The sequence below is a fragment of the Pipra filicauda genome, unplaced genomic scaffold, assembly GCF_003945595.2.
Source record: "Pipra filicauda isolate LSUMZ 115617 unplaced genomic scaffold, ASM394559v2 scaffold168_size1973030_pilon, whole genome shotgun sequence".
NCBI classification, from domain to species: Eukaryota; Metazoa; Chordata; class Aves; order Passeriformes; family Pipridae; genus Pipra; species Pipra filicauda.
Window position 1 is genome coordinate 1,668,465 of NW_024104195.1, and position 15,640 is coordinate 1,684,104.

At 42.9% G+C, this 15,640-nt stretch overlaps 1 protein-coding gene across 2 annotated transcripts in view; it reads left to right on the top strand.

Moving 5' to 3' along the window:
- MARCHF3 (membrane associated ring-CH-type finger 3) overlaps nucleotides 1–13,949 on the top strand; it is a 73,657-nt gene extending 59,708 nt beyond the window's left edge. For both annotated transcript variants that reach the window (XM_039379457.1, XM_039379458.1), the window contains one exon: nucleotides 9,061–13,949. In XM_039379457.1, the coding sequence (XP_039235391.1) occupies nucleotides 9,061–9,219 (159 nt within the window). In that variant the 3' untranslated portion in view covers nucleotides 9,220–13,949. The remainder of the gene's footprint in view (nucleotides 1–9,060) is intronic.
- Nucleotides 13,950–15,640: the final 1,691 nt, after the last annotated feature.

A 15,640-nucleotide genomic window follows, 5' to 3' on the forward strand; every position in this document is an offset into this window, starting at 1 on the left:
GTTATGTGTTGTGAATGTATGTCTATTTGCATGTACAATTTCAACATGTTCAATCCAAGATGTATATCTCTGATCGCCAAGCCTCATTTGCTATTAACTCTCTAGGGTGGTTTCCTGACAGTGTGGCATACCTTGATGATGTAGCTTTATTGATTGTTATTTTGAATGGTCTCTTAGAGAACCTGTATTCTGATGGAGAATGAATGAGGCAATTGCTTGCCTTAAAACTCTGGGTATAGTGTTAAACGTTGCTGCTTTAGCAGCTTTTCAGTTTCTGTCAGTCATTGGCTGTGGCAGGTCAGGATGTGATTTTGTGTGCATTTGTATACAAATCATACCTTTTGTAACTCACAGGAACCAACCAGAACGCATTTCAAAAAAAAAACAGGTAAGGGTTAACAATATCTCAAGGAAATTCACTTTCAAAACAGGTTATCAACTTCATAGCATAATAAGCACAATCATAACATCAAAGGATTGTTTTTAAATTTTTCCAAGGTAATGACAATCAGTCTAGAACTATACAGAAGCTTAGTTCATGGCTTGTAGTTTTCTTACTGTTCCGTGGCAGGATTTATTTAAGTCTATTGCAGCATATGTGTTTTCCTAGATGCATGTGTGAAGGTCCTGAGGCCTTTCATTGGTTCAGTTTTGCATCTGGTGTGGTTTCTAAAGGTAAACTGTTGATTTCTGCCACAATCTGTGCTTAAGGAGATGGATTAAAATATTACCACTAAAACTTGCCAGGGCATCTTGAAATCCAGCGTCCTCAGCTGTCATCCTATCCAAATTGTCCTTTCAAAGCTGGAATGTTGGTAAAGGCAGGATTTCTTCCGTCCAGTTCTTCAGTCGTGCTCTGCCCTAAATGACAAGCTTACAAACTCAATAGCAACTTACACAGATTTAGGTGGTGAGGTATGACAGAAAAAGCTGTTTTAGAACCAACAGCGGGCTTCTCTCAATTTGATCCCACTGAAACAAAGCTGCAATGCTTCATACCTGCTGGAAACAAAGACTAGGTAGATTTGCCTGTCAGCATCTCTTCTGTTTTGTTTGTTTTTCATTACCTTGGTATAATTTTCTAACATCTGGTTTGCCTCTGCAGTTAGCAATTCGTCAGACTTTAAGTTGGAGTTTTCCCCTAGCAACACAAAGAGAGGGCAACTGGTAGCCCTCTGAGGTTCCTGCAACTCATGTAAATACAAATGTTTTTTACCTCGAGCTGTGTCACCTGTGTAGAGCCTTTTTGCTGTGTTGTCTTGTCCATGGCAAGTCCAGAGTTGTGGTTGTTGGATTCTTCCTGAAACAACTTGAAGATCTGCACCTTGGGCAGTTTTGGTTAAAACAGCAGAAACAATTAGCAGTTCATTTCCTGTGGTCTTGGTTATTAATGTGTCCTCTGCATAATGGTGTATTATGGCTGTCTGATACTTTATCGAGGTATTTTGCATCCCCTGAGGAAATGCAGCCCAGCAGTGAGTTTGAATAGCCTGTGCACTGCTTAAAACCATGATGGAAAAGAGGGGTTTTTGGGCATCCTCAGGGTGACAGAGAATGGTGAAGGAATAGTTTTTTGAATCAGTTACCACTCGTGACCAAATCTGCTAGAAACCTTAGAGGCAGTCCGATCTGCAAGGCTTCTGCATGGTTTTTGACTGCGTGTTCTGCTGTCAACATCTGTAATGTTTTCCACCTGTCACCTTTCTTTGGGGTACAGGGTACATGGTTATTTTGGGGGCTGGTTATTGGTATATTGTGGCTTGCCTTAAGTAGTTTTCTCTTTTGCACATGAAAAGTGGTGCTAAAAAAGAGTACAGCTAGCAATGCTATTACAAGCAATACAATGCTTACAGCATATCTTTTGTTTTGTGTATGGCACCCTTGGTACAACTGAGTCATTTCTCTGCTGCTAGGGTGTTTGTGGAATGTTGCAATTAGGGGCTTCCAGGGGCAATCCTCCTGGGAGTGATCCATTTCTCCACAACTAAAACAACTAGCTGTGTGTCTGACTTCCTTCTGTATTTTTATTTGGGCATCTAAAGCTGCAGCTAGAGAGGCAGGTAGCTGTTTCTCAGAGCTAGCCTTTTGGTAGGGTTGCACCAGCTCAGTAAAGTCACAGTTCTCCTTTGCAGGAGGGCTCTGCAAAGCTTTTGCATTTTCTCTTTCAAAAGCCAAATGCTTGTACAGCATCTCTCTGGCTTCATTGTATTCAATTTGCTTGTTTAAAGTCGACTGCAGTTGGTCCAAACATCTCAAATTTAACTCAGTATAACCTTGTAACTCTTTACTGTTGGACAGATAGTCAATTGGATCAGCAGTGAGAATGTTTTCCATAGCTTTTAGGGCTTGCCTGGCTATCTCTTTATGGCATTTTGATTGTGAATCTAAATTATAATTTGCTTTCCCGCTTGACTGATGTGCCGTGGCGTCTGCCTGTAGGTATTTAATATGAACAGAGCAATTTTTCTGGAAATCAGCTAACCAGACTGTATATTGGGTGTCACTGAGAACTAGTTTTATCAGTTCTTTCCAGTCATATGTGGTGAGTGGGTAGATGTAACTCAATGCCTCCAAATATTTAAAAATATTGGTTAAAGACAGACCAGAACCTCTTATCAAATGCCTCAGGTCCTCTGTGGCCTCATACAAGGCTTGACTCTGAGGGGGCTGGTTTTGGCTCATATCGTCTGGGCATGCCTGATTAACATTCAGGTTTCCCATTCGAATTACCTTGTCCAGACATTGTTCCCACCTGTTAGCTGACTTCTCCCCCTGTGCCTTATTGATCCCTCCCGTTGGAACCATGTTTGGCTCTTTCTCCCCCTCCTTCTCCCCTTCCTTCTCCCCCTCCCCCCATTCCTCCCATCCCTCCCCCCTTGTGGTCTCGGCAAAACCGGTTCCCTGTGGGGGGATGGTGGGCGGTGCAGGCGGCGAGTGGGGGGCGGGGCTGGCTCCTCGGCCGGAAAAGAAAGGTTGGAGTTCAGTCTGTGTGGGGGGGGAAATGGCTGCGGCCATGGCTGTCCACGTGTTCGCTGTTCATTTGCAGCGAAAGGGGATGAATACACTAAATTATTCTCCCCATCACTGTAACAGGACTGCCTTGTGCGGACCCGGGGGTCAGAAGTTTGCATGGCAATGTCTGTCCCTTCCCAGCGACTCGTTTTACGTGGCTCTCGTGTCTCCCGGTATGATCCCTGAGTTTGTATTACCATGTTGTGCTGTGTTTGCTAACAGCAGTGCGTGCGGGGGGTGGTGTGGTGTGGGTTGTTTTGTTCTTCCCTGTGTGGTAGGGAAGGCTTGTGTGCCTCGTGCAGGCAGAGTTTATCAGAGTAAACTGCTTTATGTTGCAAAGTTTAGCAAAACGCTACAGTCTGAGTTTTGCTTCAATGTATCATGAGGTTTCTATGGGAACAGGTTGTCTTATGTTACCTTATCTCGAGCGGCTGGGAGCACACTTTTTGAGTCCTTTTGTAGCAGTTTTGGGCTAACTTGCAGTCTTTTTTCTGCGGCTTTGGGAGGTCCGGGCTGTGTCGGCTGCGGCGCGGGGGGTGCGCTGTGCTGCTCCGGCTGCGGCGCGGCGCGTGGCTGGGGCAGCTGCGGCGTGGGGCAGTTCCCGGCGCGGGGGCAGGCTCGGCAGATGCTGGCTCGGCGATGGCAGGCCGTGGGGTTCCGGCGCTGGTGGCTGGTGTCCCGGTGCAGGCTGCAAGCTGCGGGCTCGGGACAGCGGCGGCGGCGGGGCGGGGCAGGACCCGCGCAGGTGGCTCCGGCAGCGTGCTCGGGGCAGCGGCGGGGCCGGGCCGGGGTCGCGGCGGGGCCGGGTCGGCAGGCGCGGGGCGTCCTCGGCGCGCGCGGCTCGGCGGGCGCCGCGAGGCGTGGGGCCGGCGGGCGGTCCTAGCGCCGGGCCGGCGGCAAAAAGCGGCGAAAAGCTCTTTTGGGGTTTCCGCGGTTTCTGAAAGGTTTTTCCTCAGCTTGGAGGGTCTACACTGTCGTCACAGACAGGCAGGGGTCGGCAGGAGGTGGTCAGTCTCCTCCGGTGCGCAAGACGGAGCAGGGGGCGGCCAGCACACGTGCTTGGCTCGGCCGTTTCCCCGGTACTTTCAAACTACGGTTTTAGTAGTTGCTAAGCAACAGGCACTAGGTGCCGGGCCGGCGGTGCAGCGGGCACGGAGCTCTGCGCTTTCCGCTAGGCAGAAAGGCGATGCGGGGTTGTGCGGTGGGGCTGGGATGGTACGGGCGGCAGCGAAACCGCTTCTCGCACGTGGTCCACACAGTCGGTAGCGGGATGCCGCTTTTACCAGACGACCGACATTGGGGGACTAACAGGCCTTTCCCTGACGATCTTAAGGTGCTCCACGGCTCGGGTCTCCGAGCTGCAGGCACGACTCGCCCAGGGAACAGTCTTAGGCGTGCGGAATGCTTTTTAGCTAAACTCACCGCTTTTGATGTTGCATTGGACCCTCTCCGCTCTCTCCGGTTGCCTGCTCTGACCTCTCGGCTTCTTCCTTAACTCTTTCTTCTCTTCTTCCGTGCACTTTCCTAATATTTTTCGAGCTCGCTAAACTAACTGTCCGTCTCTTAGATGCCACTAAGACCACGGGGTTTACTGACGTCAAAGTTTTTTGTGGTCAAAGATTCCCAAGTCAAACTAATAGACCTGATAACCGGAAACTACCACTTATATACCTGATTCAGGGTAGATCTCTCGCTTAATATAAGCTAAAAATGTCTCGTTCGAGCGCCATATGTAGCGGCGACCCTTGTATAACAAGGAATGATTGATGCTCCTCGTGCGGTGTTGTGGACAAAGAGATTTAATTCAAACTCGCGCGCCCTTTTATCCTTACAGATCATGTGACTTTCTTAACCAACCAGTTTACTAACTCTGGGGCATGCTCCTTGGGCTCTGTACCTGGGCACATCCTCTGTGCCCCTCAGGCACGCCCCTACATTGGGGTTTTTATTTGACTCACAGAAATGAGAGAAAGAACAACCGAGAAATTGAATTAGGGAGTGCTGTAGAGGGTGTGGGCCATTGCACAGAGCGTTGCTTGTATTTACCCTCCGTACTGGTAAATGTGAATTGCATCTGCAAGAAACCCCCTTGGTTCCACACCATTTGAGTTCTCTGGAAAACCAGAAAGGCAGTTTGTTTTGGGGTCAGAATTCTGAAATCTAAACACCAAAGCAGATAGAAAGAAGGAGAAGGGAAGTAACATGAAGGAGTTCAAGACAGATGCTACAGGAGGGAGTTTCATCAAAAGTAATGTGGAAAATATGAAGGTACAGCGCACAAAAAAGATTTAGGTGAACAACTTGGCTGCCATGGGGGTTTCAGATTTTATTCTAATGCAACGTGTGGCCAACTTTACATTTCAAAAGCATTGGTATGGGTGCATCCCATGCTTTCCTCATTTCTCATTCCCCATGCTCATGGTGCTGGGGGAGGTCCACAGCAGAACACACCTTACACCAAGGTCTGTAAAAACACAGCTGCCTTTGCAGTGCAGATTAAACTGCATCCTGCACCCCAGTGTGAGTCACTTGTATGCCAATGCATCCTAAGAGCCACTTGATCTTTGCCAAGTTGTTAAACTGAGATCAGTTCCTGGCCCCAGTGCACTGACAGACAGTTGGCCCAGCAGAAATGAAGGGAACAGAGGGGACAGCTGCCAAAATCAGTGTTTATCAAGTTAACTGAAACCCCCAGGTTAATGTTGAGTTTGAAATTCCACACCTCTAGCTCTGGTGTGGGACGGAGAAGAGCAGGGTGGATGCAGATTGGGTGCATCCACAGAAATGCTGGTGTGATGGTGCTGGCCGGTGACAAGAAAAGCCTGTGCTGCCCTGAGTGGGGCCAGTCTATCAGCCCATCCTGCCTGTGTTGCTAGCATGGCCACTAATCCTACAGGGCCAGCACACAGCCCTCCTCCTCAGTGGGTACAGGCACACCACAAGGCTGACCCCTTCCAGCAGTTTTTGATCAGCACAAGGTTCTGAGGAGGTGACACACTGAGAACTGCAAGAAACCCCCCATGTTGAGCCCTGAGTAAGCTTGGAAAAGTGAAGATGATGGAACAAAAAAACCCCACGCTACCTCACAACTAGCTCCAAAAAAGCTGTCAGAGGTATTGTCTCATTTACACATTTGTTACAGTGAAACCCTGTCTCACTCATAGAGGACTGCAGGCTGATGTTGGCAGCAATCAACAGCAGGGAAAGCTGAGTTTTGCCTCTGCCTCGTGGTGTTTCTCTTTTAGTTGTTTCTGCTTTTCTGTGAAGCTGCAGCACTGCCCTGTGACAGACCATTTACTGCAGCAGTGAGGCCACACTTGTTTTTTCTGCAGTGCTGTGTGTAGATATGTCTGTCAGGTATGCAAGCAAAGGTTGTTCAAATTTCGTTTGTGTATGGCTGTCTTAGAAACCCAAATGCTGCTCCATTTACAGTCAATTATAATACACTAAGTTTACCATCACCAAACTTGTTAGAAGTTGTAAAAGGCAGTTTTTAGTTGGATTTAATTAACCATGACACGTGAACTTATCTGACTTTGCTTGTTAAGACTACTGCAGCACCTCTACTTTAATCCCTATTCCTGTCTATTGCATTTGCAGTGGAAGTGGCAAAAATCTGTTCTGTTCACTTTATTACTTTTATCCCTTCAAAAGCATAGAGAGAAATGTGTTACTAGCACTTGGAGAACATGGTGATAGTGAGCCTGATGTAAATTCATACCTTAGTTGATTTAATCAAAATACGGTATCTTTGATGTCCATTGAGCTGTGGACAGTTGTAATTCCACTCTAAACTATTATTCAGAGCAGTAGGAGCTGAATGGGCTAAGGAAGCAATGTGTGCAGCAGGGAAAGGCAAGGCAGGAAGCCCTTCAGGGCACTGAATCACTCAATGATTGAAGCTAGAAGGCTAATCCCATCAAAATTCTTCACCAGAACCTGTCTTGTAATTTTTTTCAAATGGGACAATCCTGTATTGCTTACTTAGTTATGGCAGGGAATGTGTTGGGTGCTGTGGGGTGAATTACAACATGATATAATGCCCCTTTAGGTCATGGGAAAATTAAGAAAACTAAAACTTTATTTCATTTCCAGTAAATCAGTTTTCTTCTCTGAAGGCAAAAGCTGGCACATAGATTATTTACACACCTACAGTTACCCCAGTGAGCAGTGAACAGGAGAGATGCTGTTTTTAGCACCCAAGAAACTGTTTTATCCCTTCCTCTAAGACAGACAGGTTACTCATAAAAAACCGCTGCTGCTTTTCCTCTATATTTAATCACTGCAACTGACGTACACACACCAAAAAAAGCACCTACTACTCCTGAGAAGAAAGCTCCAGACACAAAAAGGAGATTGCTATTTAAACTAAGAATTCAGGGCCACACTCTGCTTTCTCTTGCACGCAGGTCGTCTTAATTCCTCTAAAATCAAGTAGCAGCTTGGTTTAGAGCAGGATGCGATCCTTTAGCTTCCAGCACAACATAACTGCTGGTTTAAAACAACGGCTAGACCAAGTTAGAAAGGTAGACACCCCTTTTGCTGTCTTACTGAAGAGACCAAGAAGGGAGTTTCATGTGTCAAGGATCCAAGAAAATCTAGTCTTTCTTTCAGAATCTCAAAAGTTTCTCGTCCAGTGTAACAATTTAGGGTGAATAACTGGGACTGCTGAAATTCAGTAACTGACATCACTTGGAAACTGCCCCAGGCAAGAACCCTCTGTAAAAAAACTTAACTAGTGTATCTTGTGATAACTTAGCAGTTAAAGCCTGGCTTAACAATGCAGCCTTTACTCAAAGAATCTTATGTGATGCTACTTGAAAATTCAGCCTAAACTGTGGCTTCACTCTCCTGAACAGTCACTGTCTTTTGCATGGCATCCACCTTTGCAGATGTTTGGGTGTTTTTACCCTCCTTGATACACCACATGAACTGTCTTTTTACAAGAGATTTCTCCTTTCATATACAAGGCTCCACAGAAGGGAGAAGCAGGATGCTTTACCTTCAGGGGGACTAGAGGGGAATGTAAGGTGAGAAATCAATTCATCTGTTGAAGAGGTGCCTTTGGGAAACTGCTTAGTAAACAAAAGCTTTATAGGTTTCCCTCATTAACAGCACACAGCTGTATAAAGGTATAATGAAACAAAAACAAAATATTTTTTTAGCCCTTGTAGGATGTTTTTGAACAGTCAATTTATTTAGTTAAAAGCACCTTTTTGCAGCAAGGAAAGGATACATTCACTGCATGGGTCCCTTCTGCCCACAGCTCAAGAACACTTCACCCCAAAGGTCCCAACCCAATTTACAATTTTTTGTTTGGTTTTTTTTGTTGTTTTGTTGGTTTTTTTTAAACTGCACATGTACATCATCTCACACAAATACAACTCCCACAACACCTGGCTGTCACTAAAATAAGTAGTAAACTACTTTTTAAAAACACAGGGCCAAGCTATCTTGCACATCCATAGCAGTCAGGCATTCCTCTTCCACAATAAGGTGGAAATCGGTTGGCTGATAAAAAAACTTCGGAGACAATAGAAATTGAGATACACATGTTGTCAGATGGCTCACACTGATCTGCTGCCTCTGTGCAATCCTGACTTTGATGCATTCAGCAATAAAGCATTACAAGGTAGAACATATGACCCTGCACAGAGTTTAGGTGCCTGCAGACCTTCACCATCCATCCAATTGCACTGTTTGTCGCTTTAAACCACAGCATGAAAGCATCCTAAACTTATTCTCACTGTGTCTGTCAACAACTCTAGTTCTTGGGAAAGACAGAGGCAGGATGTCTGATTTTTTCATGTTATAAATAAGGGGAAGGACAGGTAGGCAACAGCAGAAAGTGAGGCACAGGCTGCTTTCCTTCTCTGCTATGGCAACTTGGGGCACGAGTCACCTACAGGGTAGTTCTCATCTTTTCACCACTTTTTGCCTGTTAGGCTGCTTCTCAATTTTTTGTTCTGCCCAAAGACACTTCCCTCCAAGTCCCATTGAATCCTTGGAGGAGCACAGTGACTGAACCCATCTCTGTTCTCTCCCCAGGTGTCCTTCAGGTATCACTGCAGGCTCTACAATGAATGGCGTCAGACCAATCAGAGGGTGATTCTGCTCACCCCAAAGTCTGCTCACGTCCCCCACAAGCAGCAGTCCCTGCTGGGCCTACAGCCCCTCAAAAGGAACTCAAAGGAGACAATCATTTGATTTGGGCAGGTCTGCACAGGGGCCAAGCACTAAGAATATTTTCCTTAAACTCAGACACTGCCCAGAGCCCAGGAGCGTGCTATTCCCATCTACAAATTCTTTGCAGAGGATTGAACTACTGTTTCGATCCAAATCACAGATGCTGCAATCGTATGATATTTGCTAAGCTGCCAAACTTGTTTATTTAGCAGGTACTGTATGGATTCTACAAATTTGTGTTAATTCTTGCATCATCGAGCGATGCAAGCTTTTTTTATTGTTTAAAGTATTAAACTGTGGTAATTAACAATGGACAACAGGTTTTAAAAGTGCTTTCTTTTTATAATTTCATATTCCTACATTATTTTAAAGCTGCAGAATTTTCAGCTTGACAGGTAGATTTAGCAGTGTATGGAAACCCTGACCTCTCATGGTAGCACTAAGACTAAGGCATCTCTTAAAAAAAATTAATAGAGAGCTTACTGTGGTGACCAAATTGAATTCGGAGTGCAAAGACTAGACCTTATTCCTGGATGACATGATCTATTTCCCCTTGATTTTATGCCAAATTTCTTCAACAATTCTTTACTTTCAGAAGACACAGTTATGTAGGTAGACTTATTTGAAATAATTACACAAAATTTTACTGGCAAATGCTGCTAGAACTAGAATTTGATACAACGAATTTGGTTTAATTTTTTAGAAATGTGTGTAGATGGCAATGCCATCATGTGCTTTGTTTTCCAAACTCTGTGGGAACTGAAAACAAAAAGGAAGACATAGCAGGAAGGCTAATAATTTGTCACTCAAAGTTCAAAGTATTATGTGTCTTTACCATCAGACATGAACTTATTTGATGTTGTGTGTGCTCTGTGGGAGAAAAAAAGCCTAGTACACAAAGCCAAATCTGTTATCTTTATTCTGTCTGTGGACCAGTCTAGCTGAAAGCATGTTATTTAACAATATTCTTTGTAACTGTCAATTTCATGGGGATATAAAAATCAACTAACTATATAAAGCAATAATAGCCTCATTCTGACATAAAACTACTTTAAAAGCAAGATGTAGGAAAATCATGAACCTGCGGATCTATACTCATAATAAGGTGAGAGGTTGGTCACGTTTGGCCATGAATAACTGCTTCTCTTCCAGAGAAAACTATACAAGACTCTGAATACATGGATATCACAAACTCTATGATAGCCTAAAACCTGTAGTGTTTTGTTTTTTTTTTAATAAACCCTCTTCCCAAAGGTCACTTAACTATGTGGGTAGAAGACTGAACTTGCACTTTAGCAGAGTTCCAGGTTAAAAGAAAACCTGCTGGGCACAGAAATAAAGCAGATCCAGCTGGATGAGGACACTGTCAGACAGGGTTTTAATGCCTATACCTTTGCTTCAGATAAGCTTGCTTCAGAACTGTTACTGCTTTTGCTTCTTTGGGAGATGCCCCAGAAAGCTGGCCCATGAAAGAAGTGTTATTCTTAGCAAGTACTATTATTGGGTTTGTTTTGTGAAGCAAAAAATTAGGAGGACATGGAATTAAGTGGCAACTAGAAAAGCAATTATTCAAATGAAGCTGCATGTTATATGCACACAGATCACCACAGTGACTTGGCCCAGCTCATATTTCAAGTTTTACTTTTTGTTTAAAGACAGCTTATTTTATCTGAAGAAGGTATGCTGCAGAGCAGCCAGAGAGAAAAGTATGGTCCAGTTTAGCAAATACATTACTAATATAGTTTCTGTGCTTGATGCAGAAGTACAGCAGAAGTGGCTGGTGAAGTCACAGTAGCAGTGTCCCATGTATTTTCTTGAGGGAAAAAAAGTGTTGGAAAAGATCCAGTCAGACACTTACAGTTGCATTAAACCCATGGAAAAAAGCATTCTTGTATTCTTCCTTGTTTTTCCTAAAATATGAGAACAGGGAGTTGGGAGATTACTTATTAGTCCCACTTCTGTTCTGAACTAAAGACTCACAGACAGAAGAATCTCCCTGATGAGAGTTGCTTTTTCTTCCAGCTAGTTGAGGCTGTTGCCCCACCAAGTCCAAAATTCCAGTAACCACTTTATCAGTGAAGAGGCATGGACAGATTACTCACAGACCAATTTGATCAGCAAAATGTCGGCTTCATTAGAAGGAAGACACTTTATATACTGCCTATTATACTCAGACGCGTGATTCTTCTTCACACAGCACTGGATACATAAGGAAAACATTCTTTGTTGTCCACTGCTAATTGGACCACAACAGGTGTCCATAGGAGATGAGGGCACACATTCAGTCTCCTGAAACTCCACCTTAACTTTGGCAGGGAGCCTCCTTTGTTCTAACTTCAACGCCTGTAGCCATATTTAGCTACGTAGTTCTTTTACTGTCTGCACCCAGTCATTGCAAGGCAAGGCTCACAGAAATGCAACAGAAATTGTTCACATATGATCTCTTCTCCCAAAACCACTTTAAAACTGGATCATTACAGCAACTATCATACAGTAGCAACACTCATTTTTGTCTGAAGAGATGTGAAAGACCAAATTAACTGCAGCAGGAGCCACAGCTAGCAAAGCTTCTGGCAGTACAATAACACCTTTGTTATGCTATTGATGCCTGCTCTGCTGGTGCTAAAGGAAAAAAAACTCAGGAGCAGTTAATTAGGGGTGAGATAAGGAAAGGGTTTAATTGTGCTAAGGCAATAGATGTTACAAGACCGGCTGTGCTTGAGATGTTACATTTTATAATAGCATCCGTCCAATCCCAAGTGTGTCCACCCTGGGTCCACCCCCTTAAAATTGAGTCTGGGATGTATTTTGGGACCACCTCTTCATCATCTTCACCACCTTCAGAGCACAAAGGGTACATAGTCACCTAGTTTTTGACTCTGTTTTGTTGTTCAGGCCTAGATATGGGTGTTCTCTAAACGGTATAGGCCTTGCCTTGACAAGAGACTAAACATTGCCAGTGAATTCAGGGGTAGATTTGATATGGGGAGTACAGAATGGGGTAAGAAATGTGTGAACTACTTGTACTACAGGGAAAGGGAGTGAGGGCTGCTGCTTTTAAAATCTACTTATAAAACCTACAAAGCTTACAAAAATTAGAAAAATAAAAAACTAATAGGGGCTTAAGGCATCACTATTCCTAAAGAGCTCTCAGCTAAGCAAAAAATAAAAGTTAAACAATGAAAGGATAAGGGACCACCTTTTTTTTTTTTAAATGTCACTTAGTTTGCTTCTCAGCATCTTTAAGCTTTCTTCTCATGCAGCTGGCCTTGCCATTTACATGGCAATTCTTCCATGTAAGAATTTATATAGAAGGAACAGTATTTCATCAGTATTCAAATCAGTATTTTACACTGCAGGTGATAAAAGCAGCCTATTATGGTTCAGTATAAATGGGGTGAGTGCAATGCGAAGTGAAGAAGTTTTACTTCTACAGTCTTTTCCCCTGCAAGACTAGTCTATCCCATTACATAAAGATTTAGAAATTCCATAGCTTTCTGTTCAGCTGGAAGAAAGTCACAATACAAGCAGCATTAAAAATACTTCAGGTTTTGGTGTGGTGATTTTTTTCTTTACTCAGCTGTATAGTTCTGCCAAACTGAGACCCCTAAACTGTCATTTACATTTAATTTATTGAAACAGCTGTGCACCAGTTTCACAGTACAAAGTCACACAGGGCAATGTGGCAATTCAGTGCATAAAGGGACTCGCAGCCAAAATGTGGAACTAGCCTTAGATACAATGGATACCATCACAAATTGATATGAGAATAGGTGCTGGGGAAGGCACACGCACTAAAAGAGCTAAAGAAGCTCTCCCTTTTAAAAAAAATAACTGTGAATTTATTTAATATCTTTATCTGTTACTTTTTATGAGACCAAGCTCCATTTAACACAGAACTGGTTAATTAAACAACCATTTTCCTTGCAACAGTATTGCCTTTTTACTGCCAAATACTGGTTTACGGTACTCAAAAGTATCTTTAAAAACTACTAGACAATGCAAAATCATAGAATCACACAATTCAGGTTGGAAAAAAACCTCTCAGATCATCAAGTCCAACCACTGACCCAGCACTGCCACGTTCACCACAAACCATGTCCCCATGTGCCACATCCACAGGTTCTTTGAACATTTCCAGGAATGATTATTCCACCACTTCCCTGGGCAGCCTGTTTCAATGCCTGACCACCTTTTCAGTGAATGAGTTTTCCTAATATCCAGTCCCAACCTTGCCTGGCATTGCAGGGAGTTGTTGTGACCTGACACTTCCCCTTGTTGTACCTCACACAATTGGCCTCATCCCATCAATCCAGCCCGTCCAGATCCCTCTGCAGAGCCTTCCTGCCCTCCAGCAGATCAACACTCCCACCCAAGTTGGTGTTGTCTGTGAATTTACTGAGGGAACTCTTGACCCCCTTGACCAAATCAATAAAGATACTGAACAGAGCTGTACTGAAGATGACACCACACTAATCCATTGTTATTCCACATCTCAAAGTTAGTTTCACATGCATTTCCCCATAAGACAGCCTTTTCAAAAAATCAAAGAGGTACATCTTCAGGTTCTTAAATTGTTTTCAGTTCTTAAATCTTTTACTGATTAATCTCTTACATCTGTTTGTGGCAATGCTACAAAACATTTCTCTCCCTCTCTTTGGTGTCAAAAGATTACAGAACTGATTGTGGTTTTCTTCCAACTCTATTGTAAGCATACCAGATACTTTCCCAATAAAACTTGCCAAAATACAGAATCAGTGTTGACATTCTATCTACAACGTGCCCTTAAGAGCAACAACAAAACACACCACACCTTCAAAAACAAGATGCTGCAGTTGCAGAGAAAACCAATGTTACAGTTTCATTCCATGACTTATATTATGGAGAAAGTCAGACTTGCTTGCCCTTAATTTTTGTTGTTCACAAAAGTACAAAACAACTTTTCTATGAAAATTCACATCCAAGAGTTAATTGTTAACTGTAGGAAAATCCTATCAATCAATCAAATTAAGCTGAAATGTACCTTCCTTTATTAATTCCCAAATGGAACCTTTATTTGGGATTAATCACACAGAGAAAAAGTCCTGTTTTTATGCAAACTCACTAAAGAGAAACTAGGAGGAGCAAAGGACTCTGAGCAATAAACACACGCTAAGCAAACCTGAGATAAAATAACTAAGCTTTGCCACAACCCTGTGATGAGTCTAGTCAAGTACTGAAAATGAGTGTCCTAGTATTTCCTAGAGGTAAATGATCATATAACCAGAAAGGCTAAATAAGCATTCACACCCATCACACACAGCCTTTATAAAAAAATCACCAGTCCCTGTTTTGGACAAGGCCTTTCAAAGCTTCTAGTCTCCATGAACTACTTGTTTTCTTTACCTGGAGAGAAATAGTTCATAGTCAGTTACCATGTGGCCTTTCTGCACAAGCAGCAGTATTTTTTTTTTCCTACTTGAAGTACTTATACTGCTTACAGTGCAGCACGCATATAAAAGGCACTGTTTCACAAATAATAAACATCCTTTTCAATCCAGGAACTCTCAAATTACTATAATTTTACTATAAATTACAGTGATAAGACAAATTTTCATGGAGAAACTAAACTAAGACCAACCTTTAAAACTGCTTAATTTATAAATCAATAACTAGCATCTATTGAACACAAAAGTATTTACATTATTTACATATTAATTTTTCTGTCTGTATTGTGCTGTCTGCTTGGGCAATTATGATGTAGGTATATGCAGCAGAGAAAAAAGTCAAAGACAGTTTTTAGCACAAAAGCTACAGTCAACAACACTTTGAACTAATTTGTACCAATTTTGATTACACTGGGGTTTTTATAAGGACCACTATAAACTCAATGCAGTTTACAGGTTTGCTGTTTTTGCTGTGAAACAGACCAAAAAATCAAACTTTATAGAGATAGGATAAGCATCCAGGAATGCTTTACCTTGCTGGAAGAGTGTTCCCGTTTTCCACAGGAAGAATTGTATTTGAGCAGATACATTTCTGGCAAAGTGTTTTTTTTTTTAGTTCCAAGCATTAAATTACTGAGGAGTTTTCACGTGCAGGATGATGGAATTTGTACCTTATGTCAACTGCGTAACAGATCAGGATAATCTGTATCTTTGCCAACTCTAGAAAGGGCTGAATGTACCTAAAAATAACATTTACATATTACTGTAGCAGTAATAATAGAAAGACCTCCCAAAATTTTAATCACAATTTGAATGTGACTACAGAGCTAATTAGGATATTGTTTTCTTCTTCTCTGGCGCATTTCCTGAGTAAATTTTCATGTTTTCCCAGAAAACATGAACACATTTCACATAACATTGCACATAAGCCAAGGAGCTCATATTCCAGGGGTCAGGTACCTTTACCTGTGTTGGTGTAATTATGGCAGTAACCACAGCAGCTGAGGTGGTGCACT